General features: G+C 44.1%; 2 protein-coding genes across 3 annotated transcripts in view; one reads left to right on the top strand and one right to left on the bottom strand.

Moving 5' to 3' along the window:
* Positions 1–1,736: 1,736 nt before the first annotated feature.
* Positions 1,737–5,006, bottom strand: tnfsf10l4 (tumor necrosis factor (ligand) superfamily, member 10 like 4). The gene is made up of 5 exons (XM_088597500.1): positions 4,661–5,006; positions 4,025–4,174; positions 3,245–3,290; positions 2,720–2,809; positions 1,737–2,621 (listed from the first exon to the last, which is right to left on the bottom strand). Exons 1-5 carry the CDS (start codon positions 4,838–4,840, stop codon positions 2,191–2,193), a joined length of 897 nt encoding a protein of 298 aa, XP_088453626.1. The 5' UTR covers positions 4,841–5,006; the 3' UTR covers positions 1,737–2,190.
* Positions 5,007–5,803: 797 nt separating this feature from the next.
* Positions 5,804–23,641, top strand: part of med12 (mediator complex subunit 12) — a 38,683-nt gene continuing 20,845 nt past the window's right edge. Inside the window, exons 1-25 of one of the 2 annotated variants that reach the window (XM_088597486.1) lie at positions 5,804–6,035; positions 7,284–7,388; positions 7,829–8,020; positions 8,295–8,454; positions 8,798–8,973; positions 9,316–9,426; positions 10,206–10,478; positions 10,844–10,990; positions 11,510–11,609; positions 11,804–11,940; positions 12,829–12,960; positions 13,359–13,485; positions 13,777–14,006; positions 14,107–14,169; positions 14,331–14,504; positions 14,804–14,948; positions 15,947–16,065; positions 16,462–16,605; positions 19,352–19,515; positions 19,743–19,874; positions 20,059–20,286; positions 20,690–20,834; positions 21,355–21,475; positions 22,496–22,606; positions 23,292–23,405. In XM_088597486.1, the coding sequence (XP_088453612.1) occupies positions 5,937–6,035; positions 7,284–7,388; positions 7,829–8,020; positions 8,295–8,454; positions 8,798–8,973; positions 9,316–9,426; positions 10,206–10,478; positions 10,844–10,990; positions 11,510–11,609; positions 11,804–11,940; positions 12,829–12,960; positions 13,359–13,485; positions 13,777–14,006; positions 14,107–14,169; positions 14,331–14,504; positions 14,804–14,948; positions 15,947–16,065; positions 16,462–16,605; positions 19,352–19,515; positions 19,743–19,874; positions 20,059–20,286; positions 20,690–20,834; positions 21,355–21,475; positions 22,496–22,606; positions 23,292–23,405 (3,649 nt within the window). In that variant the 5' untranslated portion in view covers positions 5,804–5,936. The remainder of the gene's footprint in view (positions 6,036–7,283; positions 7,389–7,828; positions 8,021–8,294; positions 8,455–8,797; positions 8,974–9,315; positions 9,427–10,205; positions 10,479–10,843; positions 10,991–11,509; positions 11,610–11,803; positions 11,941–12,828; positions 12,961–13,358; positions 13,486–13,776; positions 14,007–14,106; positions 14,170–14,330; positions 14,505–14,803; positions 14,949–15,946; positions 16,066–16,461; positions 16,606–19,351; positions 19,516–19,742; positions 19,875–20,058; positions 20,287–20,689; positions 20,835–21,354; positions 21,476–22,495; positions 22,607–23,291; positions 23,406–23,641) is intronic. The other variant, XM_088597485.1, reaches the window with a different exon arrangement.

Below are 23,641 nucleotides of genomic sequence, written 5' to 3' on the forward strand. Positions count from 1 at the left end.
TAAATCAGGAAGGAGCCAACATTACAGCCCCTGAATAATGATGACAAATGGCTCCATTTCTTCTTCTCAATTTGCACTAAACACTTTCCGCATGGCGCCAGCGGTGATATTTGTATTAGTCCTGCAGGATCACTTGATGAGGCAGATTGGAAGCCCAGTGACCTACAGATGGGTGACTTGGGAGCCCTGTGGACCCTACAGAGCAGAAGACTGTTCCTCCAGCGCTGGGCTGCGAGAGAGCCAAGGACACAGTAACTGTGAGCCTGGCCACTTGTTGCAGGCATTTATTTTTCTAAGCAGGGAAACACTGAAATGCTGCGGGCTGCTTATGTTCAGATCAAAGAAAGTATCAGTGGCTTTCTCTGGCCTCTGGGGAACTCATTATGAGGTTCTATTTCTACGTATGGTCTTTGCACATACAGTACCACTGTGGGAGTTTGTGACCTACATTCACAGTGTAACTGGTTTCCAGTTTTAAATTTGTATTTGCTATCAGTCCATGGGGACGTAGATCTCCCTTTGCACGATGACAATCAGCTGTTCTTCTTCACGAGTCTTGCCAAACATTTCTGTCAACTTTTCAAAAGATATAGCTCAACTCCCAAAGAACTCCCAAAGAAAAAAAAACAGAAAACCTTAGCAAAGGACAAATACAGAAGCATGTTACTGACAACAGAAACAATTAACAAGGACTGAATTTCCCTTAGAATACTTATTACAATAATTGAAAGACAGGGAGCATCATGGCTCGCATCTAAAAGAAATGTTCTATGTGATCATTAAATGTAGGCTAATCTCTTAAATGCCAGAGATTGGACATGCATTTCTGAATGGGGATAAAACTGTGAAGCCTAGTGTAGTTTATGCAGTACAGCTATTGCCCACTGGTTTGGCCTACCAAACCTCTTTCAATGGAAAAATAGGCTTGAAGAGCAGGCCTTATTTGATCCAATTACCATTATGGAACTAGACACTGTATTTAAAGGGGACACCTTACAAATAGTTCTATTTGTAAGAGTCACTTTAACAGAATGTCTAAGCCTTGTGTAGAAGGGTCCACCTCTGAGTGCACCTCAGTTAACCCTACAAGTGCCTGTGTGAGAACAATAAATCACAAATTGTATAAACTTTAAAAGTATCTGTGAGGTGAAAGTGTTTGAATGTAATGCATACAATTTACTCTCTATATTTTCATTTTTTTTGCACTGTGTACAGACAAACCCTTATCTTAACTGTCTTCCCAAAACAGTGTCATACTCTTGCTGAACTTGCTCCCTATAGCTTCCACTGTGCACCCAATGTACCAGGGGGTATCTGCAGTGTAAAATGTGACTGAAGAAATGAGCCAGACTGGCTGTGCTGAGAAAATGCATCCCAGATGCTTGAGCAGCACTGCGGTCAAAGAGAAATATCAGTCGTTTGCAAAACTGCACAGCAAAAATACGTCCCAGCTCCGAATATTATTTGTGTTGTAACTGGGGTGGGCAACTCCAGACTGCCGAGGCTGCATTTGGTTTTGGTTTTTTAATATAGCTTAGACCTTAACCTTAACTGAACTAATGGAGAATATCAGAAGATCAACTGGCTGTTCTCCTGGTATGAGCAGGTGCTACTCTAAGCTAAAGGAGCCCGTAGGAACCTGGCACCCCTGAGCTGGTGTTACCCACTCCAGATATAATCTGTGACATCAGAAGACCTGTCCATAAGTTTGCCTTGTCAAATTACTGAAATGAGTATTTTTTTCAGTTGTTTCATTACAGACTTTTATTAAAAACACGAGAATATTTTAATAAAAATATTTTTGTACAAAAGGGAAAAATTAGATCTAATTTTTATTCTTTAGAACGGATGTGCGTTGTTTGAAAATTAAACTAAGCTTTTTTTTTTTTTACTTTTCCCATTAATACCATTATCAGAGTGGATCTGGCTAGCAATCATATGAGTGCAAACCTGATCAGACACAAATCCTCACAAAGGGAAATACGTGTGTGCTAATTATTATCATTATAAATACCACAGCAGTTAAAAACTAGAGTTTCTGTAAAATAACACACTTGTAAGACTTTAGCGACATGGCCTTTGTGGGCATTAAGAGATTACATAAAGATTTCCTTAGTGCTCTTCTAGAACAATAATAGAGAAGAAAATCGATTAACCCAATACCTGTTCAGTAATTTTGAACTTCACCAGTTAAATTACCATAAATGCTCCAAAATAAGTGGAATCCTCATTCAAATACACAGAGTGGATGTCATGAACCTTCAAAATGAGCTGGTCCCCCTGTTGCAGCTGGAACAGTGCCCCCTGGTGGCTGGAAACTAGATCGCGTTCCAGCTCCATGTTCCAGCATCCAGTGGAGGCAGCTTTAGAAAGAAGGATAGGCTCCTGGTAAGATGTCTTCCTGTATATGTAGTGTAGAAAAGGCTGGGCCTGCTCCTTGCCAGCTGGGCGCTGCGAGTGGTAATAAACCTGGGAATAGACGAAGTAAAGCCCATCTCGCGGCACCACTATGCCTCCATCCTGACTGTATCCCATCATGCCTTCTTGCACGGCCACGCCATTCACATTGTCCCAGCGTACAACGTCTCCTCTGGGAGTCGTCATGGGGCCCCATTGACTGCCTGTGGAGTACAGAATAAAGACAATGAGCAACAAGCTTTCCTACGGAAATCGAACAAGACACTAAACACAACACCGTCGTGTAAAAACATGCTCCCACCTGGCTTTAGCCACAGAAACTGTCTCCAGCCCTGCTCGGGGCCCAGGTGGATGGCTGGTTTGTTGGCGTGGGTCAGGGACACATTGTGGGCTGTGAGAAATAGATGAAAACATCACGGAAAGAAAAGTACCTTACAAAAACCCCTCATTTGTCTTGCAGATGGTCTGATACTTATCACAATGCCTACAGTACATGCTCAAACCTCCAACTTTCGTTCGTCTTCTTGATAAACATAAACAAAAACACTGTGCTTCTCAAAAACATGCCGCAGTGACTCAGCGCGACTGTCGTGACACTTGGGCGGAGCTGTGGCTCTGTGGTTAAGGATCTGCACCTGTGGCTGGAAGGTTGCCGGTTCAAATTCTGTGGTCGGCAGAGGAATCCTACTCCATTGGGAATTGTATATGCCTACTAAAGTGATCTTTAGGAGCAGTGCTGGGCAAGGGAACCTGTTGGACAGGATTCTGACAGTGCGCTGTGCCAATGAGGACAGTGATTTGAATATGTTGCAAAACAAAAACATACCTGTAAGCTCCTGATACAGGGTGTTCCTGACATCAGATATCAGTTGCTGCAAGACAAAACAACAGGCTCCAGTAGTCAGCACTGGAACGAGAGCGTGTATGTGGTGGACTGAATGACATATCCCACTTGTCTACGTCACTTATTTCTCTCTTGCTTGGGACTGCAAGGAGAAGGGAGCATTACAGATCAGGACTCCCATTGAGAATGGAATTGGGTGTTTCTGTTCTGTTATAATAATTATTTACACTTAAATAGCACTTTTCTGGACACTCCACTCAAAGTGTTTTACAGGTAATAGGGACTCCCCTCTACCTTAGTGCAGCCAGAGTGCACCAGTACACTCCCCACACACCAGCTCTCAGTGGGGAAGAGAGCAGAATAATGAAGCCAGTTCAGAGATGGGGATTATTAGGAGGCCATGATTGGTAAGGTCCAATGGGAAATTTGGCCAGGACGCCAGAGTAACACTCGTCGAGATTCTTTTCGAGAATCATCCTGGGATTGATAATGACCACAGAGAGTCAGGACCTTGGTTTTACTAAGTGTCCCTATCACTGTAGTGGGGCATTAGGACCCACACAGACTGCACGAAGAGCACCCCTACTGGCCTCAATCCAGGTACTAACCAGTCTCATTCCTGCTGAGCTTCAATGGATTGCCAGTTGTGAGTTGCAGTTTGATGTACGGTAGCTGCTGGCTCGTCTATTAAGCTCTCCTTTCCCTAGTCTAGGTTAGTCCAGCGTGAGTGAATCACTGCCTGTTAAGTGGGAGTCTCGTTACCTTCTCGATAGTTTTCTTGAGCTCCGCATTCCACTGGTCGCAGCCGGCAAGGTCTTCAGAGCTGAAAGATGCATTTTCTCGAAGGCCTGGATCCACTAGGTACTGCAAACACTGTACAGGATACTCTCCGAGCCTGGCCACCTCCTGGGTCTGGATTAGTGAAGTACAATCAGAGGCGTACTTGCAAACGCAGGACGCATACTTCTCTGAAACCGGGCGGCACAAGTACCTGCGCCTCTTGTGTTTCGAATGATCAACATGCACTCAAAATCACAGTTCAACTCACTTTTTTTTAGATAGTTTAACCCAGTAGTCATCAAACAATTTAAAAGTTTTTAAAACATCTAGAAAACGAGCGGCTTATATGCACAAAAAAAGTAATCCATAGTACAGGAAATCAGTATTCCGACAAAAAAAAAACATATTCAAGCAAACTAATGTTCCAAAATAGTTTTCATCGCCGTTTTATTCTGTCCCCTAAGTGAAGACCAGCCAGAACCGAAACTGATCTGTTGCTGAGCAGCGCGTACAAAAGTCCACCGACATTACTGTACCTTCAAGGAGTTCTGTAAGGATGAGCAAAGCCAGTTTTTACTGTTTAATCAAGAACAGTGTGTATTAATATGATAAGCTTACCTGCTTTATTTCCAGAGCCAAGCTGTAGAACAGATAGGCAGCCCCAACCACTTCCGCTCCGAGTAAAAAACACAAAACCAAAACGAAACTATTCCAGCTCCCGGCGCTCAGCTTCCTCTTGGGCGACAATTTCTCCTCCAGCTGCCTGTAGATGCGGTGGGTCTGGGACTCGGTAGTCATGTTTCTGTCGTGGGGATCCACATCGTTATGATAACTCAGCAGTAAAGATTAAAAACGGGGTCTACAGAGAAATGGGAGCCCCCCAGCCGCCTGACTGAGCCCAAGCAAACCTGCCCGTTACAAGAACTGCGGTCCTTCCCAGTCGGAAAGTCCCGAGCGCAGTCAACGCCTCCTGAGTCACTGTAGGTGGGATGAACGTTTTCGGAGGCATTGATTTATTTTGGTTTAAACCTTTAACCTTGCAGCCCACTGCAGTTATTTCTACAATTTTAATGCTAGCGATTAACAACAGCGACAACGAAGATGATGATATTATTTTTTTTTTGTTTTTGAACTTCACAGGTATGCATGCATGAATGCGTTTTGTCGCAGCCTGAGAAAATGTAGACAACACACAGCTGACCTGGACCTCATCTATGGCCATCGAGATAAGAAAGATCGGTGAAGAAAACTCACAGCGGAAAAAAAATAATGTAGCGCACGCATTATTTAGAAAACACAACAAACTATCTTTAAAATTAAGACAGAATCGAAAATTGTAAACTACTTAAAAAAACAAATCAGAGGACAGGAGATGATTGGATTAGCAGAAATGAAAAAAAAAGTTCTCAATCTACATAATCAAAAAACCCCAACAACAACAGAAACTGTTCATTCTCCGAAGACTTCTTATTCTGAAGAAAATATAGTTTTGTTGACTATGATGTCCTGCCACCACTGTTTCTGTATTTACAGTATATTGTATATTATTAAGCGGTACAGTACTATATTAATGAACAGACTTGTTTGCTCTCTGTGCAGTCGTGAATAGTGGGCTGGTTTACTGGGGGAAGGTTCAAATTCAACCCTATGGAATTTGCAATATATCCATATGTCTGTTTATATAGGATCCGCCCCCGACCTTCGGAAACTTCCGTCAGTATGTCTGGCTGCTTCGGCAATTTCCGTACGCGGGTCTGGCGGATCCGACACAGCGATTGTGTTGTCTCGCCGTTACCGCCGTGGTTATTCGGTTCCCCTTTCGTGTGTTTCCGCAAAGACTCGGCACTTGTCGTAGCGGAAGGGGGAAAGCCTTTGCTGTGATGCCGCTGGAAAGATGGCCGCTTTCGGGATCCTGAGTTACGAGCACCGGCCCCTAAAGCGGCCGAGGCTCGGGCCTCCCGATGTTTATCCGCAGGACCCCAAGCAAAAGGAGGTGAGGAAAGGGGGCTCCGGGCTGTCTGAGCCCCAGCAGGGCACTGGAGGGGGTGCCCGAGCGGGCTGGCTGGGAGTCGGGCTTGCAGGAGAGTCCGAGGATGCAGCCTGGGCCTGTTTTGTGCTTCAGTAACAATAACAATGAGCAGATACACAGACGTGAAAAATGACATTAGGTTCTTGCAAAACTGTTTGAGTTTTACGTGCAGCCGGAGAGCTCAGTAGCCGCTGTTGTACAGGGACTTGTAAAAATAACACCAGAAATGCTGCTCACCTTGTATTTTTTAATAATTTTATATGCGCAAGGTGGTTTTCTGCCTTAAACATAGACGCTGTGTTCCAGTGTTTATGGCAGAGATGGGAATATTCCCGAGCAAGCTGAATACGCCACAGCAATGTGTTTTAATTATGCACGGAGCTACGGTTACCAGTAACTGAGTGCAGCAGTGGTGCTAAATGACGTGACGAGCTGTTGTGCACTGGCTCTGTGAGCCTGGACGCCGGTTTGTCGTTGAGAAGCAGTTCTGCTGTCCTTATTAACCAGTCCCGTACAGGAAACTTTACAGTTTCAGTGCGGTTGTGATCAGCCTTCCCCAGATCGTACCGGGGTGACAGACGGCGAGAAGCACTTCAGTCGCTGCCCCTTACGGTCTGAGAGACGTTTCTGAAATTTCATGTCTTATTGCTGTGTGAAGAGCACACGTAGAAGGCGTCAGAGGTCATTTATCAGTGTGGAATAGTGTATATAATATACAAATATATCGCACTACTGCAACGACATAGCTTGCTGCCGAGGTTCTTACAGCTCAGGGCACTTGTGCCAGCTGGTTTGGAAAAGAGCCCTCCAGCACAAAGCAGGCAACATTAGATAACTCTAAGGAACGGTTTTCATTTTCAGTTTGTAATCACGACTGTCTTGTCATTAAGCACACTGCTGTTTATCAGTGAGGAAAACACTAGCTTGTCAGGAGTCTGCAAAGTAAGAGGCTTGGGGTGACATTTTAGACGAGACACGGGGAATGCTTTGCCTTTTTTGTGTACAGCTCGGTGATCAAAGTTGTGCTGTGTGGGATGTCCTGTGTCTATCGTCAGTGCAGCTTTCACACTCCGGTGTCTGCAAACGAACGGCCAGTGTAGCTCGTGCGCCGGTGGGGGAATGGAAGTGTGTAGCACCTCCTGTCCCAGCCGCAGGGTGGCGATGACAGTGCTGTGCTGCTGGCCACTCAGTCTTGGTGCTTTATCCCGTCAGGATGAGTTGACAGCTCTGAATGTGAAGCAGGGGTTCAATAACCAGCCGGCGGTTTCGGGGGACGAGCATGGCAGCGCCAAGAACGTCAACTTTAACCCCTCCAAGGTAAGGAAGAGCCCTCAAGGTTTGCTTGGCCTGCGTTCTTCAGTGCCATCTGGTTGCAGCAGTGTGTGCCACTGTAGGAAGCAAAAGCTCTCATTGTCTGCTGAATTTGTGATGAGTTGACATGGGTTGATGGAGTTGTGTACCTTTTTGTTTCTTTGGCTTTACTGTAAACAGAAGGGCATTTGTGAACATGAGCTTTCGAAAGATAACAACTTAACATCGCCACTCTGATTGTCTTTATTTCACCTATGTGCTGTTTTTGTAACTGATGTTATTTGTTTGGTTTTCTTTGCTTCTCAATAGATAGTCCTTTAAGTAATACTTCAGCTTTCTGTCAAGTTATGGGATAATAATAGTGGAAGTCTCTAACCCTTTTAGTCCATCCACGCTTCTGTTACAGTATGGATTCAGTGCTCATTCGGTTCACATTCTGTTCACAGATCAGCTCCAATTTCAGTAGCATTATTGCAGAGAAGCTGCGATGCAACACGTTCCCCGACACAGGAAAGAGGAAACCCCAAGTCAACCAGAAAGACAACTTTTGGTTGGTCACTGCGAGATCCCAGAGCTCCATCAACAACTGGTTCACAGACCTGGCTGGAACAAAGCCTCTCACCCAGCTTGCTAAGAAGGTGTGAACAGTCAAATCCAGTTCATCATGCTGACCTTTCTCAAGTTATACGTTAAGTGTTATGCTTGGTACAAAATGCATTTTTCTTTTAAAATGAAAAGAACACAACTTCACATGAAATGTAAAAAACACATGTTAATTTGTTTATGGAACTTCAGTCTAAATATGTAAATAAAATAATTCTGAAATTAACTGCAAGTAAGGGAGAATGATGAAAGCCATATGTGCCTCTGAGAGTCTTTGATTCCTTTTTGTTTGTCCTGTGCTTTGACCAGGTACCCATTTTCAGTAAAAAGGAGGAGGTTTTTGGCTACTTGGCCAAGTACACTGTGCCAGTAATGCGTGCTGCATGGATGATCAAGATGACCTGTGCCTACTATGCAGCCATAACCGAGACCAAAGTGAAGAAGAGGCATGTGATTGACCCCTGTATAGGTAACCACTCCTCTCCCTTGTCCTTCATGTCAGTGTTGCCGAGCTTTGACTGATGTGAAGCTGTTGATTAGTAGCATGCTTGTAGCGGGGCTTTGAGGCTTTTTGGAACTCTTTAGGAAGAAGACAAATGTTTTTTTTTGTAAGATGTTGAAAGTTTTGTTTTCATAGCCTTCAGCAGTCCGGGGCAGGATCTGATTTCACCTCAGTTACTTAAAGGCTATACAGTGTTAGTTGTGCATTTAACGGCTTCATCAAGGACACAGTAAATATAATTCTGTTTGACCACAATGTAAGATGTTCCCCTTGAGCCTGTAGGTTTTTTTATCGTTGTGCCCGTGTGCAGAATGGACCCAGATCATCACAAAGTACCTGTGGGAGCAGCTGCAGAAGGTGGCTGAGTTTTACCGTCAGTCGTCCAGCCAGGGCTGTGTCTCTCCACTGCCCTCTACCCCAGTGGAGGTGGAGACGGCGATGAAGCAGTGGGAGTACAACGAGAAGCTAGCCATGTTCATGTTCCAGGTCAGATGAATGCAATTCCGCTCGTCCTCCTGGAGAGTGTAATACAAAACTCTTCCAGACATTTAGTTGTAATCAAATATTTATTGATGACTTATTATATTTCCCTTATATATTAGTGTTTAGTGTTCAAAAGGGTGATCACTTTTCTTCCAATGTGCTTTAAAGAGTGTTAAAGGAAATAATGGATTATTCAGGGATGTGACATTGAGCGCAGTTTATGTGTTTGGGGAAAAGGGTGTATCTTCTGTGCTCTTGGAGGTACAGTAGCTGTGTTGGGCTGGTGCAAACTGTAATTGTGTAAAATGGTGTCTTATTTGTGTTGCCGGGTTCACGTGTTTTTAGGATGGCATGCTGGACAGACACGAGTTCCTCACTTGGGTTCTGGAGTGCTTTGAGAAGATCAGACCAGGAGAGGATGAGCTGCTGAAACTGCTTCTACCGCTGATGCTGCAGGTAAGCTGACACAGCCGCTGGTCATGTAGTTGCAAGAACATTTTCCCAGGTTAATAATAATAATTCCTTACACTTATATAGCGCTTTAGACACTCCACTCAGCGCTTTACAGGTAATGGGGACTCTTCTCACCCACCACCAATGTGCAGCCCCACCTGGATGATGCGATGGCAGCCATAGTATGCTCACTGCACATCAGCTATCAGTGGGGAGGAGAGAAGAGTCATGAAGCCAATTCATAGATGGGGATTATTAGGAGGCCTTGATTGGTAAGGGACAATGGGAAATTTGACCAGGATGCTGGGGTTACACCCTTACTCGTTTCGAGAAACACCCTGGGATTTTTAATGACCACAGAGAGTCAGGACCTCAGTTTTACGTCTCATCTGAAGGACGGCGCCTGTTTACAGTATAGTGCCCCCGTCACTATACTGGGACATTAGGACCCACATGGACCGCAGGGTGAGCACCCCCTGCTGGCCCCACTAACACCTCTTCCAGCAGCAACCTTAGTTTTTCCCAGGAGGTCTCCCATCCAGGTACTGACGAGGCTCATACCTGCTGAGCTTCAGTGAGTTGCCAGTTGTGAGTTGTATATTGATATGGCTGCTGGCTAATGCTGGCTTAATGCTGATCACCAGCGTTTCACAGCGATTCCTAATCCAACTCCAATGCAGCATTTTCAGCTGGTATCTTTCCCACAGTGTTTTCCTGTTTCAAATAAAAATGTGTCTAGCCCTGTGCTTGTTAACGGAGTGTGCTTGGCCTCTGTGTTGCAGTATTCCGGGGAGTTTGTGCAGTCGGCCTACCTCTCCAGAAGGCTGGCCTATTTCTGCACGCGCCGGCTGAACCTGCTGCTGAGCGATGGGACTGTGGGACCAGGAGCTGGGGGGCATCAGACCCACAGCATCACGGCTCAGCCAGGCAATGCCTTGCCACCCACGCCAACCCCCCAGCCTGCGGGGGGCAACCAGCCGCAGACTCCCTTCACAGACTTCTACATCTGCCCCCAGCACCGGCCCCTAGTCTTTGGGCTCAGCTGTATGCTGCAGGTAAGCTGCTTTCTGCCTCTTGGGGTGTTTACCAGCACCTCTTTACATTTTTTAATGCTGGGAGTTTCGTTTCCCCTGCACTGCATTGACCATCATCACCCATCCTGTAATTTGTTTTTCCTACACTGTGAAGGTCCGTGGTTGATTTGTTTGTTAGTCTGAATTGCTCTTTTTCTGTTAGTCGAAAACCAGTTTCACCCATTTCTAAGGTTCGAGTTGTAGCGTGGACTTTGAATTTGCTGTGTCAGAGGAACATTTCTTTTTTAGCAGTATGTGGTTGAAAGGAGTAGTTGCCCGAATGTCTGGATTTTGCTGCCTTAGCACGCCTGTGACGTGATAATTCAGCCTGTCCTCCTTTTCTGCAGAGCATTGTCCTGTGCTGCCCCAGCGCTTTGGTTTGGCACTACTCCCTGACAGACAGCAGGAACAAGACTGGCTCCCCCCTGGACCTGCTGCCCATTGCACCTTCCCATCTGCCCATGCCAGGGGGCAACACCACCTTCACACAGCAGGTACTGCTCGTGCAGGCATGGTCTGCTGCTAATCCTACAGCCCTCTCCCTTCAGAGGTGTTTAATCTGTTCGGTCACAGCTGCTTCATACATTAATTGTTTTTACCCTCTTGGGACACGTGTTTAACCAAATGACACATTTTATTACACATTACAGTTTTCTGTAATTTTATGTCCTTCCTCATGCAAATTTATGACTTTTTATCAAGGTGATATTTCAAACCCACAGCTCGTCAGTCACTATTTTTCTATAATCATGACTATTTTTACTATATTATTATGGTAGTGCCAGATTAACATGAAGAAATTCTTTCAGTGTTCTTTTTGGTCATTGAGTGCTGATCATGTTGTGAGGGCGAGTGCCATTGTGCTGTTCTGTAAAGATCTATTTCACAGTCTAGGTCATAAACGTATTTTTCAGCATTTGGTGTCTGTAGTTGTCCTGCTGGGCGTTCCTGTAGTCTGAGAAAGGTGCAAGAACTTTCCCCTGTTGAGAGCGGTGTGTTGGCCTGTGTTCCAGGTTCGAGCGAAGGTGCGGGAGATTGAGGAGCAGGTCAAGGAGCGGGGCCAGGCTGTGGAGTTCAGGTGGTCCTTCGATAAATGCCAAGAAACTACAGCAGGTGTGGAGAGAGGGATTCCCATCTTTCATTTTCTAAGAAATTTCAAATTCATCTGCAAGTTAGTGATGTGCTTTCTACCCAACGTGTCCCTAATTAGTTCTCAATGGGGATCGAATCTGGGTGCTTCACTTTGCCATGACAGCCATCATGAATTCGATTTTAACAGAGACACTTGACTTATTGTCTGTCCCCAGGCTTCACTATTGGCAGGGTGCTACACACCTTGGAGGTTTTGGACAGCCACAGCTTTGAGAAGTCTGACTTCAGTAACTCGCTGGACTCGCTGTACAACCGCATTTTTGGGTCGGGTCAAAGCAAAGATGGCCATGAGGTGAGGCCTCTCAGCTCCTTTAATGCTGTTCGGTGTGTTAAGAAAGCATGTTTTGATTTAGAGTGCTGTAAAGTTTACTTGTCACTTTGGTTTGCTGTTGGTTCACAACCAAAGCCAGTTGTGTTTCAACAGGCAGTATTTGGGTTACAGTTGTGTTTTTGTGTTTGTAGGTCTCCCTTGTGTTGATGGGTAAAATGAAAGCACAGCCCTGTCTTCACCAGAAACCTCTGGGGTATTGAGCTGCTGCTCTCTGCCACCTGACCAGTTGCTCTTTACTTTTACAATGCGGGGAAAAATCAGATACAGCACAATCAAACTAAGATAAACAAAATCCTAAGGTCTTCTTGAGCTACTGACTGAACCTCTTTATGAGGTCCTTGTTTTTCATAGCTGAGCAGCTAAGCTGCTTACCAGCAGCAGAAGCACTTACTCTTCCAGATTGTTAACAAGGCTCAGTTCCAGTCTCACTCTGGGGCTTCACAAAGTTCTTGCAAACAAATGGAAGTCTCTGTTTCTCTGAGACTCTTCATAATATAAAAACTTCCAAAATGAGGAGAATCTCATGGTGGTCAGCACAGAAAGATTTTGCTTACTGGTTTTTAAACTGTTATCTGAGCAGTTGTCTTTGAGCTTTGATTATTTTGTGAAGAGCATTCTCAGTTCCCTTTTGACTTATAGTTTTGTTTTGAATAATAACATTTAGCTGTAATACGATTATTATATAGTTGTGATAACATTTTTATTAGAATATCACAAAATTACAGTGTCCATGGTGCTGGCTTCTGTTGTAGCATCATGCCAGTGAGGTAGATGGGGACAAAGGTCACAAAAGCATTTGCTTGCCGCTGAGATCTCTGAGAGTGTTCTCTGGCCTGTCCTTGCCTCCAGATGAACCCTGACGATGATGCAGTGGTGACATTGCTGTGTGAGTGGGCTGTGAGCTGCAAGAGGTCTGGGCGACACAGGGCCATGGTGGTGGCCAAGCTGCTGGAGAAAAGGCAGGCTGAGATTGAGGCTGAGGTAGGCGCCGGCACGGAATCTGTATGCTTGGCATTTGTGTTCAACACACGTCTTCAGGCAGCTGTGCATAAAAAAACATCTCTTGCATATCCTGGACAAATTATGACAAATTAAAACACCAGCGATACCTATTGAGAAAAATGATTTGCTTACTTGCAGCACTTTCACTGTTGCAACCATATGTTGTCCTGTCACTCCTGAAGTGGTCCAGTGGTAGTAGTTTAATCGTAATAAATCTGCAGGAAGAAAGCTTTGTATGCTAATTACAGAAGGGGTGAGGTATCTGTGATCAGAATGCCTTACTTTGCAAAGTCTTGACCCCAGCACTGATGAGCCATTGATGTCGCAGATGTGCAGTGTGGAGGACTGTTCTGTATGTGCTGTCTCTCTGTGCACAGCGGTGTGGGGAGTCGGAGGTGGTCGATGAGAAGGGTTCGGTGTCCTCAGGCTCGCTCTCTGCTGCTACCCTGCCTGTCTTCCAGGACGTCCTTCTGCAGTTCCTGGACACACAGGCTCCCATGCTGAGTATGTCCTGCCTTTGGCTTGCTTGGTTCCAACCAACTTCAGGCTATTAGTCACAACAGTAGATGCATATCTCACACAGATTAATAAATATAAGTTGTATATGTATTCCTTCCTGTTTGTTGTTCAGATTTTGATTTGTTTGCCCGTCTCACAGTTATCCAGGGCTATGACCAAGTCTTTTATCATGAGACATCATTCTCGAGTGTTTGGCGTTTCTCGTGCCAAACATCACTTAAAGGATTGACTTTCTCAAAGGCTTGAATTTGATTTGCTGGCATGATCTTTTTGCAGCTGAGCCTGGGAATGAGAGCGAGCGGGTTGAGTTTTCAAACCTGGTTCTCCTGTTCTGTGAGCTGATCCGACACGACGTTTTCTCCCACAACATCTACATGTGCACGCTGATTTCCCGCGGGGACCTGGCCTCCGACTCCCACCTGCCCCGCCCTCGCTCCCCCAGCGACGAGCCGTCGGACGAATCGGAGCGAAAGGAACAAGAAGCAGCAAGCAGCGTCAAGATGGAGGTACTGCACCCTTTCTCTCCGTGTAACTGCACTTAAGGACTGCCAGCACAATATTATTGACCAGTGCTCAAGAAATCTCACTTTTGTCTCTTCTCATTAGGATGCTGGTCTCTCTGAATCGATGGAAATAGACCACAACTCCAGCGCTATTTTTGATGATGTAGTAAGTTTTTCTACAAAAGCCCTTGTTCATAATCTGACCGGTTTTAAATTTGTTTTAGACATTTGATGAAACAGACTATATGCAGGAGAATTGATTCGCTCGGTTGCACGCTGTTGGTGTGCTTTGGAGAGTGCAGCATGTGGGTTGCTTTCCTCCCCCAGATGTTTTCTCCACCCATGCACTGTGAGTCTAAAGGCAGCCCCTCGCCGGAGAAGCCTGCCCCCGAACAGGATGGGAAGAGCACTACGAAGGACAAGACCTTGGACCCTGCCTTCCCCCTGGTGTATGAGCTGCCACGGCACATCCAGTATGCCACACACTTCCCAATCCCACAGGTGAGCGAGACCAGTGTGGAGGTGTGCCCACACTGACAGGAAACCAGGATTTGTGTGTCAGGTGTGTCACATGTGATATTTTTGTTTCCCTTTTTTAGAGTACTTTTAGAGCACAAAAATCAAGTTAAACCTGCTGTATGTACATTGTTTTATGATGTAGAATTGTTCTAATGTTTTATCTCTAAATGTTTTTGATGTCAGATTTAAGTGATGCTTAAGGGGTGTTTTGCTAGTACTGCCGTGCTTCCAGCAGGTGGCAGTGTCAGCTTCCACTGATGGGCCTTTTTTTCCCCTTTTAGGAAGAGAGTGCCAGTCACGAGTGTAATCAGAGATTAGTGGTGCTGTACGGTGTTGGGAAGCAGCGTGATGAAGCACGGCACACCATCAAGAAAATCACCAAAGATATCTTGAAAGTGTTGAACCGAAAGAGCACCGCGGAGACTGGTATGAGCAGTGAAAAGTGTTTAGGAACCTGAGAGGTTGCACACCAGGGGAGGCCACCCAGCCCATACAGATCCTCTGGTTGCTAGTAGCCAATTGATTTGGGGATCTTTTCCGCTCTTTATAAGATGCCAGGGTATCAGTTTAGATTCTATGCTTTAATAGCATGTTTCAGACTCCCATGTCCTTAAAAAAAAAAAGCCTCACTTCCTTCCTTTTTAATGAATTTCTGTGTAATTTGCCATCGTTTCTTCTGGCTCATGTTTCACTCTTTAATCTGTAGAAGCTGACTTTGTCAGTGTCCTTGAGGATTTTAAATACCATTGTTACTGTGAACAAGTTAATTGGAAGTAAGAACCTTGTTAACTAGGTTTTCCTTTTAAAACTTGAACAGTCTTCATAGATCCGGACTGCCTTATACGAACCACATTTATATCCTGTAAAGAGGATTCAAGCAATTTTATGCAGTGTAGACTGTTGTATCTTAAGTATTCATCTGCTGTCTTGTGTGCTGGTGTCAAAGTGAGGCACTTGAAACAGTGGAGTGATTAATGTTTCAGCTTTCAACTGATTTCATTCTTTTTGCCGTTTTCCCTAAAGACACTTGCACTTTAAGTGCAGCATATATTTTATATATATATATAACTATTAGGTGAATCTTAGTCTTCATGAAGTTTTTCACTAAATTAAATATGACTTTTTCTGTGAGATATTTCTTTTGTGATTAAAGTTTCAAACTGTTTTGCCCTAATCCACTGAAGCACAACCCTAGTCCTTAAGGACCTCTCTGGTCTGCATGGGGATGTAAAGCTTTAATTTGGCTCCTGATGGCCTGCAGTAAATTTAGATTAGCTCTGTTATGCTGCTTTGACAGGCCTTGGGTAGATATGGATGAAAAATTAAGGAGAACCTTGGGCTTTCATGGGCTGGAGCTCTCTCCATTGTCTGACCACTGTGTGATCTCTGGATCTTTTGGGGAAAGACGTTTTCTTTTACTCTAGGAGGAGAAGAGGGACAGAAAAGGAAGAGGACTAAGCCAGAAGCCTTCCCCACAGCAGAGGACATCTTCTCCAAATTCCAGCACCTTTCCCATTTTGATCAGCACCAGGTCACCTCTCAGGTGAGAAGGACCACTGGTGTCCTTGGCGCTGTGGCAGGCTGTCGGCAGTGAGATTCTGAAGTGGAGCTTCTCCGATGGGCTGAGCCTTTGTTTGAAGTTTCAATATCTGCTTTCATGTGCATCTGCCAGAAAAGACATGATGGAAAGTTAATGGCCATCTGCTGTCATTTGAGTTTCTGCAAATTCGGATAAATGTGTGTGTAAAGTGTGGTTTACTGTCAGCGTAGGCAAATGCTCTGCATTTTGGCTTTTAACGGAATAGCAGTTTTGTCGCTTACCCCAGAGCTCAGCATCATTAATTTTATCACAGTTGTATCACAGTTTTTCTGTTGTTTTGTGTGTACATTCCAGGTTAAGTAGAAACGTGGTTGATGTCTCTGTGTTTCTGATTGTCAGGTGTCCCGGAATGTCCTGGAACAGATCACCAGCTTTGCCTTAGGGATGTCGTACCACCTCCCCTTGGTCCAGCACATCCAGTTCATCTTTGACCTCATGGAATACTCTCTCAACATTAGTGGGCTCATTGACTTTGCAATACAGGTATCAGCAACTGGATGGGGTGCACTGTGAGCACTGCTTTAGGCTTCCACAGTAACTTTTTGTTAGGACATTGTATTCTGATATTGTTCATTTGTGCATTAGTTGCATATGCCTAACATCGCACATCACAGGGCAGTTCAGGTGCCCCTTTTGTTAATAATAATAATTGCTTACACTTATATAGCGCTTTTCTGGACACTCCACTCAAAGTGCTTTATGGGTAATGGGGACTCCCCTCCACCAGTGTGCAGCCCCACCTGGATGACGTGACAGTAGCCATAGTGCGCCAGTACGCAACAAGTATACTTGTTGAATTCCTTAGTTTTTTTGGAATAATTATATATGTATTTGTGCTGATTTAATAGTTATTCTCTACTTTCCTACCATTCCTGGACTGGACTTTTTTTTGGTCTGTTGACTTAAATCACATTTTGATGTTGTCTGTAGATTTGAGTGTACTGGAACATTTAGAAATGAGAACAGTAAATTGTGATTATTTTAATGGCTAGCAGGAATCTATTGGACAAACAAAAACAATATGTGTACGTAGATGCTATACAACAATACACAATACAGAGTATGAATAATTCGGCAGTGATGCAGCAGATCACTTACTTGGGGATTACAAAAATATTGGTAATAATAGGGTTAGACTATATTAACTGAACACTTGTAAACCTCATAATTTAAAAGTTTTATGTAATAGTTTCGAAATTCACATACTTGAAAACAAGTAAATAGTAACTGTCATTAACTAAACTTTATCATACATGTTTGGAATAATAGTTTAATTCTCTGGGTTTATAATTAAATATTGAACTTACACATTTATATACAGTGCCTTGCGAAAGTATTCGGCCCCCTTGAACTTTTCAACCTTTTGCCACATTTCAGGCTTCAAACATAAAGATATTAATTTTTTATTTTATGTGAAGAATCACCAACAAGTGGGACACAATTGTGAAGTGGAACGAAATCTATTGGATTTTTGAAACTTTTTTAACTAATAAAAAAATGAAAAGTGGGGCGTGCAAAATTATTCGGCCCCCTTGCGTTAATACTTTGTAGAGCCACCTTTTGCTGCGATTACAGCTGCAAGTCGCTTGGGGTATGTCTCTATCAGTTTTGCACATCGAGAGACTGAAATTCTTGCCCATTCTTCCTTGCAAAACAGCTCGAGCTCAGTGAGGTTGGATGGAGAGCGTTTGTGAACAGCAGTTTTCAGCTCTTTCCACAGATTCTCGATTGGATTCAGGTCTGGACTTTGACTTGGCCATTCAAACACCTGGATACGTTTATTTGTGAACCATTCCTTTGTAGATTTTGCTGTATGTTTGGGATCATTGTCTTGTTGGAAGATAAATCTCTGTCCCAGTTTCAGGTCTTTTGCAGACTCCAACAGGTTTTCATCCAGAATGGTCCAGAAGGGTGATGAGCTGTGTTGCTTTTACGCCAAACATATCGTTTTGCATTGTGGCCAAAAAGTTCGATTTTGGTTTCATCTGACCAGAGCACCTTCTTCCACATGTTTGGGGTGTCTCCCAGGTGGCTTGTGGCAAACTTTAGACGAGACTTTTTATGGATATCTTTGAGAAATGGCTTTCTTCTTGCCACTCTTCCATAAAGGCCAGATTTGTGCAGTGTAAGACTGATTGTTGTCCTATGGACAGACTCTCCCACCTCAGCTGTAGTTCTCTGCAGTTCATCCAGAGTGATCATGGGGCTCTTGGCTGCATCTCTGATCAGTCTTCTCCTTGTCTGAGCTGAAAGTTTAGAGGGACGGCCAGGTCTTGGTAGATTTGCAGTGGTCTGATACTCCTTCCATTTCAAGATGATCGCTTGCACAGTGCTCCTTGGGATGTTTGAAGCTTGGGAAATCTTTTTGTATCCAAATCCGGCTTTAAACTTCTCCACAACAGTATTACGGACCTGCCTGGTGTGTTCCTTGGTCTTCATGATGCTCTCTGCGCTTTCAACAGAACCTTGAGACTATCACAGAGCAGGTGCATTTATACAGAGACTTGATTACACACAGGTGGATTCTATTTATCACCATCAGTCATTTAGGACAACATTGGATCATTCAGAGATCCTCGCTGAACTTCTGGAGTGAGTTTGCTGCACTGAAAGTAAAGGGGCCGAATAATTTTGCGCGCCCCACTTTTCATTTTTTTATTAGTTAAAAAAGTTTCAAAAATCCAATAGATTTCGTTCCACTTCACAATTGTGTCCCACTTGTTGGTGATTCTTCACATAAAATAAAAAATTTATATCTTTATGTTTGAAGCCTGAAATGTGGCAAAAGGTTGAAAAGTTCAAGGGGGCCGAATACTTTCGCAAGGCACTGTACATATACATATACACATCCAATGCAACACTGACCAGGCCATTCTGTGAAGAGATAAAGCTGATGCTGAATTTGTTGCAGCTGTGTTGCAACAAAGAATTACTGGCTAGAGTTGTTTTGAGGTTGGTTTACCTTCAAGCTCGGTTTTCCTAAAAGGTGTGCACAAGGTCTGACCCAGGTCCAGTACATGAGTGAGCAAACATTGCTCAGCCTGCTAGTAGCTGCTCTCCCTGAATATTCACCAATATTCAGACTTGTCAACAAAAGTCCTAAAAGAGGCCCTAAACCGTGCCAAGCTTGTTATCCATTAAAGACGGTAGAAAGATCAGTTTTTTTTCTTACCACTTGGTTCTCAAAGGTATGTTCATGTCTCATGTCTCACTATCTTCCTGTATGTAGCTACTGAATGAGCTGAGCCTGGTGGAGGCTGAGCTGCTACTGAAGTCGTCCAGCCTGGTGGGCAGCTACACCACAGGCCTGTGTCTGTGCATTGTGGCTGTGCTGCGGCGATACCACTCCTGCCTCATCCTCAACCCTGACCAGACTGCCCAGGTCTTTGACGGGTACGTTCTGACCCCGGCTTTGTTGGCCTGGCCAGATCTATATTACATGACATTGACTTCATTTTCAAAACCCACATTTGACGTTTTCAGTTTAGTAGGTAAATTAAATTATTTTGATTTGAGAAAAAAAGGCACTCAAACATGCTCATGTTAAAGTGATTTTGTATGTAAAAAAGTGTCATGCTGAGGTTGTAATATGTGTCTGATGGAGGCCATGTGTGTTTCAGGCTGCGGATCGTGGTGAAGCATGGGGTGAACCCTGCAGACTGCTCCTCTGCTGAGCGCTGTATACTGGCCTACCTCTATGACCTCTACACCTCTTGCAGCCACCTCAAGAGCAAGTTTGGGGAGATCTTCAGGTAAATCAGGAATTTTGGTTTTATGGTACCTAACTCTGTTTTCTTCATGTCTGCCTATTTGCATTTTACAGAGATTCCTCTATATTTAAAATGACGTTGGAACATTTTAATTCCAAAATGGGTGTTTTGAAATATCCGTGAAAAATCCTTTTTATCCTTTTTACCTACCCTTCTTCCTTGACAGCGATTTTTGCTCCAAGGTGAAAAACTCTATCTATTGCAACATTGACCCCTCCGACTCCAACATGCTGTGGGACCCCGTGTTCATGATCGAGACGATCGCCAACCCCTCCGCTCACAACTTCAACCACTCCATGGTGGGAAAGATCCTCAACGACAGCCCAGCGAATCGCTACAGCTTTGTGTGTAACGTGCTCATGGACGTGTGTGTGGACCACCGTGACCCAGAGAGGTGCCCTTTCCATCCCTTCATACTGTTCTCTAAGATCGTCTTCCTTCCTGTAATGTCCGATCGGCCTCAGTGCCTCCTGTTGTAGAAACTAGGCTGGTTACAGTGTACTGTTGTCTTTTTACTGTGACTCTTGTGGGCCCTTTACTTTAAGTGCTGTCCACATTTCTGCAGTGTGGAAGGGCCGTTAACAGTTCTCCCAATTGTTTTGATGAAACCTGTTCTGTTTATTGTGGTTGTCTTCAAGGACTACTCATTACATGCTCCCAAATGGCTCATTTCAAATGAACTCCTTTGACTCTTAGCAGTTTCCATGCACATATAGTCCAACTATCCTGAACCTGAAGATCAGGAAACGGGGAACGCAGGAATGATGGCGTGACTTGTCTGTGTCTGTCTCTGGCAGGGTGAATGACATTGGGATCCTGTGCGCAGAGCTGACTGCTTACTGCCGTTCTCTGAGTGCTGAGTGGCTTGGAGTACTCAAGGCTCTGTGCTGCTCCTCCAATAATGGAAACTGTGGCTTCAATGACCTTCTCTGCAATGTGGATGTAAGCATTGTACAGATATTGTGCAACCTAAACAGAAAAAGTCACTCATTTAGATGTCTGGTTTTTGGCTGATGGGGTTATTCATGATTTATTTGTGGTGTTCATGACTGATTGCACAGATCTAAACCAGGCAGGTTTTATGAACTTTCTTTTCTAAGCTGCTTCTCTCCTGAAATGTTGTATTAAATCTTCTCAGTTGAAGTAGGTAACTGGTGTAATTCTTGTTATAATGTCTGTGGTCCATAAAGGACAACACAAGATTAAGGATGACTGTGGTAACCTTGTAGCTTATCTGAAACATGCATTCCCTTTTAATCACTGTTTAGGTCATTGGTGGTTTATTTTGTCTCGCATGCAAAAGTGAGGTGCTATGCATTGAGAATCAGTAATAGGGTGGTCAAAGGATTAAAAAAAAATTAAATGAATTATATTTTAAAAATGCAGCTGAATAAGTGGCAAGAACATTCTGCAGTTCTGCAGGCGATCCATCTGCCTCTTTTTTTCCCCACATTTAACTCAGGTGAGTGACCTCTCCTTCCACGACTCCTTGGCTACCTTTGTTGCCATCCTGATTGCTCGGCAGTGTCTGCTTTTGGAGGACCTGGTTCGCTGTGTAGCAATACCTTCCCTTCTGAATGCAGGTCAGTGCTTCTCCCAAGCCGCTGGTGTGAATCACCAGCCTTTCTAGGAGCACAGATTGTTCTTTCATTTTCAGTTCAGTTTCCCATTCAGAGAATGCTGTGTAAAGAGAAACAAACTGCCTTTAACCTTTGACAGTCTTTGCAGAAATTGAGAAATGCATTAAAATCTTCCTGTATTTTGTCTGCTCGCATTTTGATAAGCTTGTGTTTCTTCAGAACTCGATATGTTATTAAATGAAATCCATCTGGTAATTTCTTATTGCAAATGACACATTGTAAAATTCAATGAATCTTTACAGTAGCGAGTTCCTGTTTGCGAAATGCGTTTAAGAAAGCCTGCCTTTCTGGTATTCTGTAGGTTAAGGTTGCGTTTTTGCAGATGCACTCTTTTTTTTCACCGTAGACTTTGTGAATTTCTTTTTGTGTTAGGGCGCTTGTATTTCATTGTGAAAGAGATGTCGATCATTCTAGGCCTATATTTAATAACTTGTCAGCACGTGGAAATAAGCGTTTCACACTCTGGGTTGTGCAGTTTAACTGGAAGAGATGGGGCTCTGCTGCCGTGTTCCGGTGCTGTCTGCAGAATAAGGAATGGGGGGCTGTGGGAATGTCAGGCAGAGGTATAGACATGGGCTTAGTTTGATCTCAGACGCTCAAGGCTCTTGCTTTCCAACACACTTTGTAGTAAGGCCAGAGATCTGTCAAATTTGCAGATAAACCACATCTCTTGTTGCCTGAGGCAAAAGGGCCCATTGAAAGGTGGGTTGGAGATTTGTTGAAAGCAGTTACGCATGGTGCCCAAATATGCGTGGGCCATTTGAGGGCATCCAGCTTTACAGATCTTTTTGATATTTTGCGAATTCTAACCTTTTTTTTATATAAGAGGGTATTTTCTTAAAAGCTAGACTTTAAATAATTCTCTTAAAATGTACCAAAACGGTCCTGATGCTCCCCCTTCGTTTCTGGTTGGATACAGTGCTCCCTGACTCCTGGTCTCACTCTTGCCTCCTCTCCTCTCAGCCTGCAGTGAGCAGGACTCAGAGCCCGGCGCAAGGCTCACCTGCAGGATCCTTCTCCATCTCTTCAAAACCCCCCAGCGCAATCCCAGCCCGCAGGACAGCTCCAAGTCAGGTAATGCAGCCCATTGCAGGGTGGGTTCTAGCTAAAGAAAATGAACTTTAAAGAAAAGAATATGTCAACAGAGAGGTTTCAAGCTTCTCTAATCCAGAAATCTGAAAAGCAATAAAAAAGTTGCTGTAAGCATCATTTTTCATGGAAGGATGTTTAGCTTGCATATATTTTGCTTACTTTTCCTTAAAGAAGTAATGTATCACTGCAGACTAGTAGTTTTTCTTATGTCCACAGTCTGGTAATGTTTCAGCACTTGACTTTGTGACGCATCTTGCCAACACTGCTATGTTTGGTGCATTATTCATTGATTGTTTTGGAATCAACTCATGCAAACCTGAATGCTAAATTCAGTAAAATCTTGAAGAAGAGCTTTCCTTCATGCACTTTTGGTGTGATTAGCCCATCTCCACATGGAATAATCACAGCACATCAAGACATCTGCTTTTCAGCTGTTCATTTGGAATACTAAATTATTCCATTAGGGCCAATCGTTCCTCGTGGTGGGAACGCTAAATTGCTCTGTGGTTCCCTTTCTCGTTTTTTTGTCATTGTTTCAAAACAACATTTGACAACTTCGATAATCCTCCCCCTGCTGTGCTAATTGCTGTTAAGCCTCCTGTGAGAAATGTTTGAATATTGCACACATTTAAAAACCTTTATGACCCCTGTCTCTCATTTCTCTCAGATAAGCCCGCTGTCGGTATTCGCTCATCTTGTGATCGCCACCTGCTGGCTGCATCCCAGAACAGCATTGTAGTGGGGGCAGTCTTTGCCGTCCTTAAGGCTGTGTTCATGCTGGGTGAGCATTGCAGCTTTTTATCTTAGGTGCAACCTGGGATTTGCAAGTGTAGTTTTACCAGAGTCAATGAATTTGTCCTATGTCAGGATGAGGTATGGAGTCTTTATCTGCTGTCCTTTCTTGTCTGGGATTGACTGTTCTGCTTGATCCTGAAGCCGAGCTGTGACGTGTTCAGTGCAGCATCTGCTGCCACTGTTAATAGCATGCCCTCATAAACATCCAAGACATTTGAATGG

Source organism: Lepisosteus platostomus, chromosome 10 (assembly GCF_059453375.1).
Source record: "Lepisosteus platostomus isolate fLepPlt1 chromosome 10, fLepPlt1.hap1, whole genome shotgun sequence".
Taxonomy (NCBI): Eukaryota; Metazoa; Chordata; class Actinopteri; order Semionotiformes; family Lepisosteidae; genus Lepisosteus; species Lepisosteus platostomus.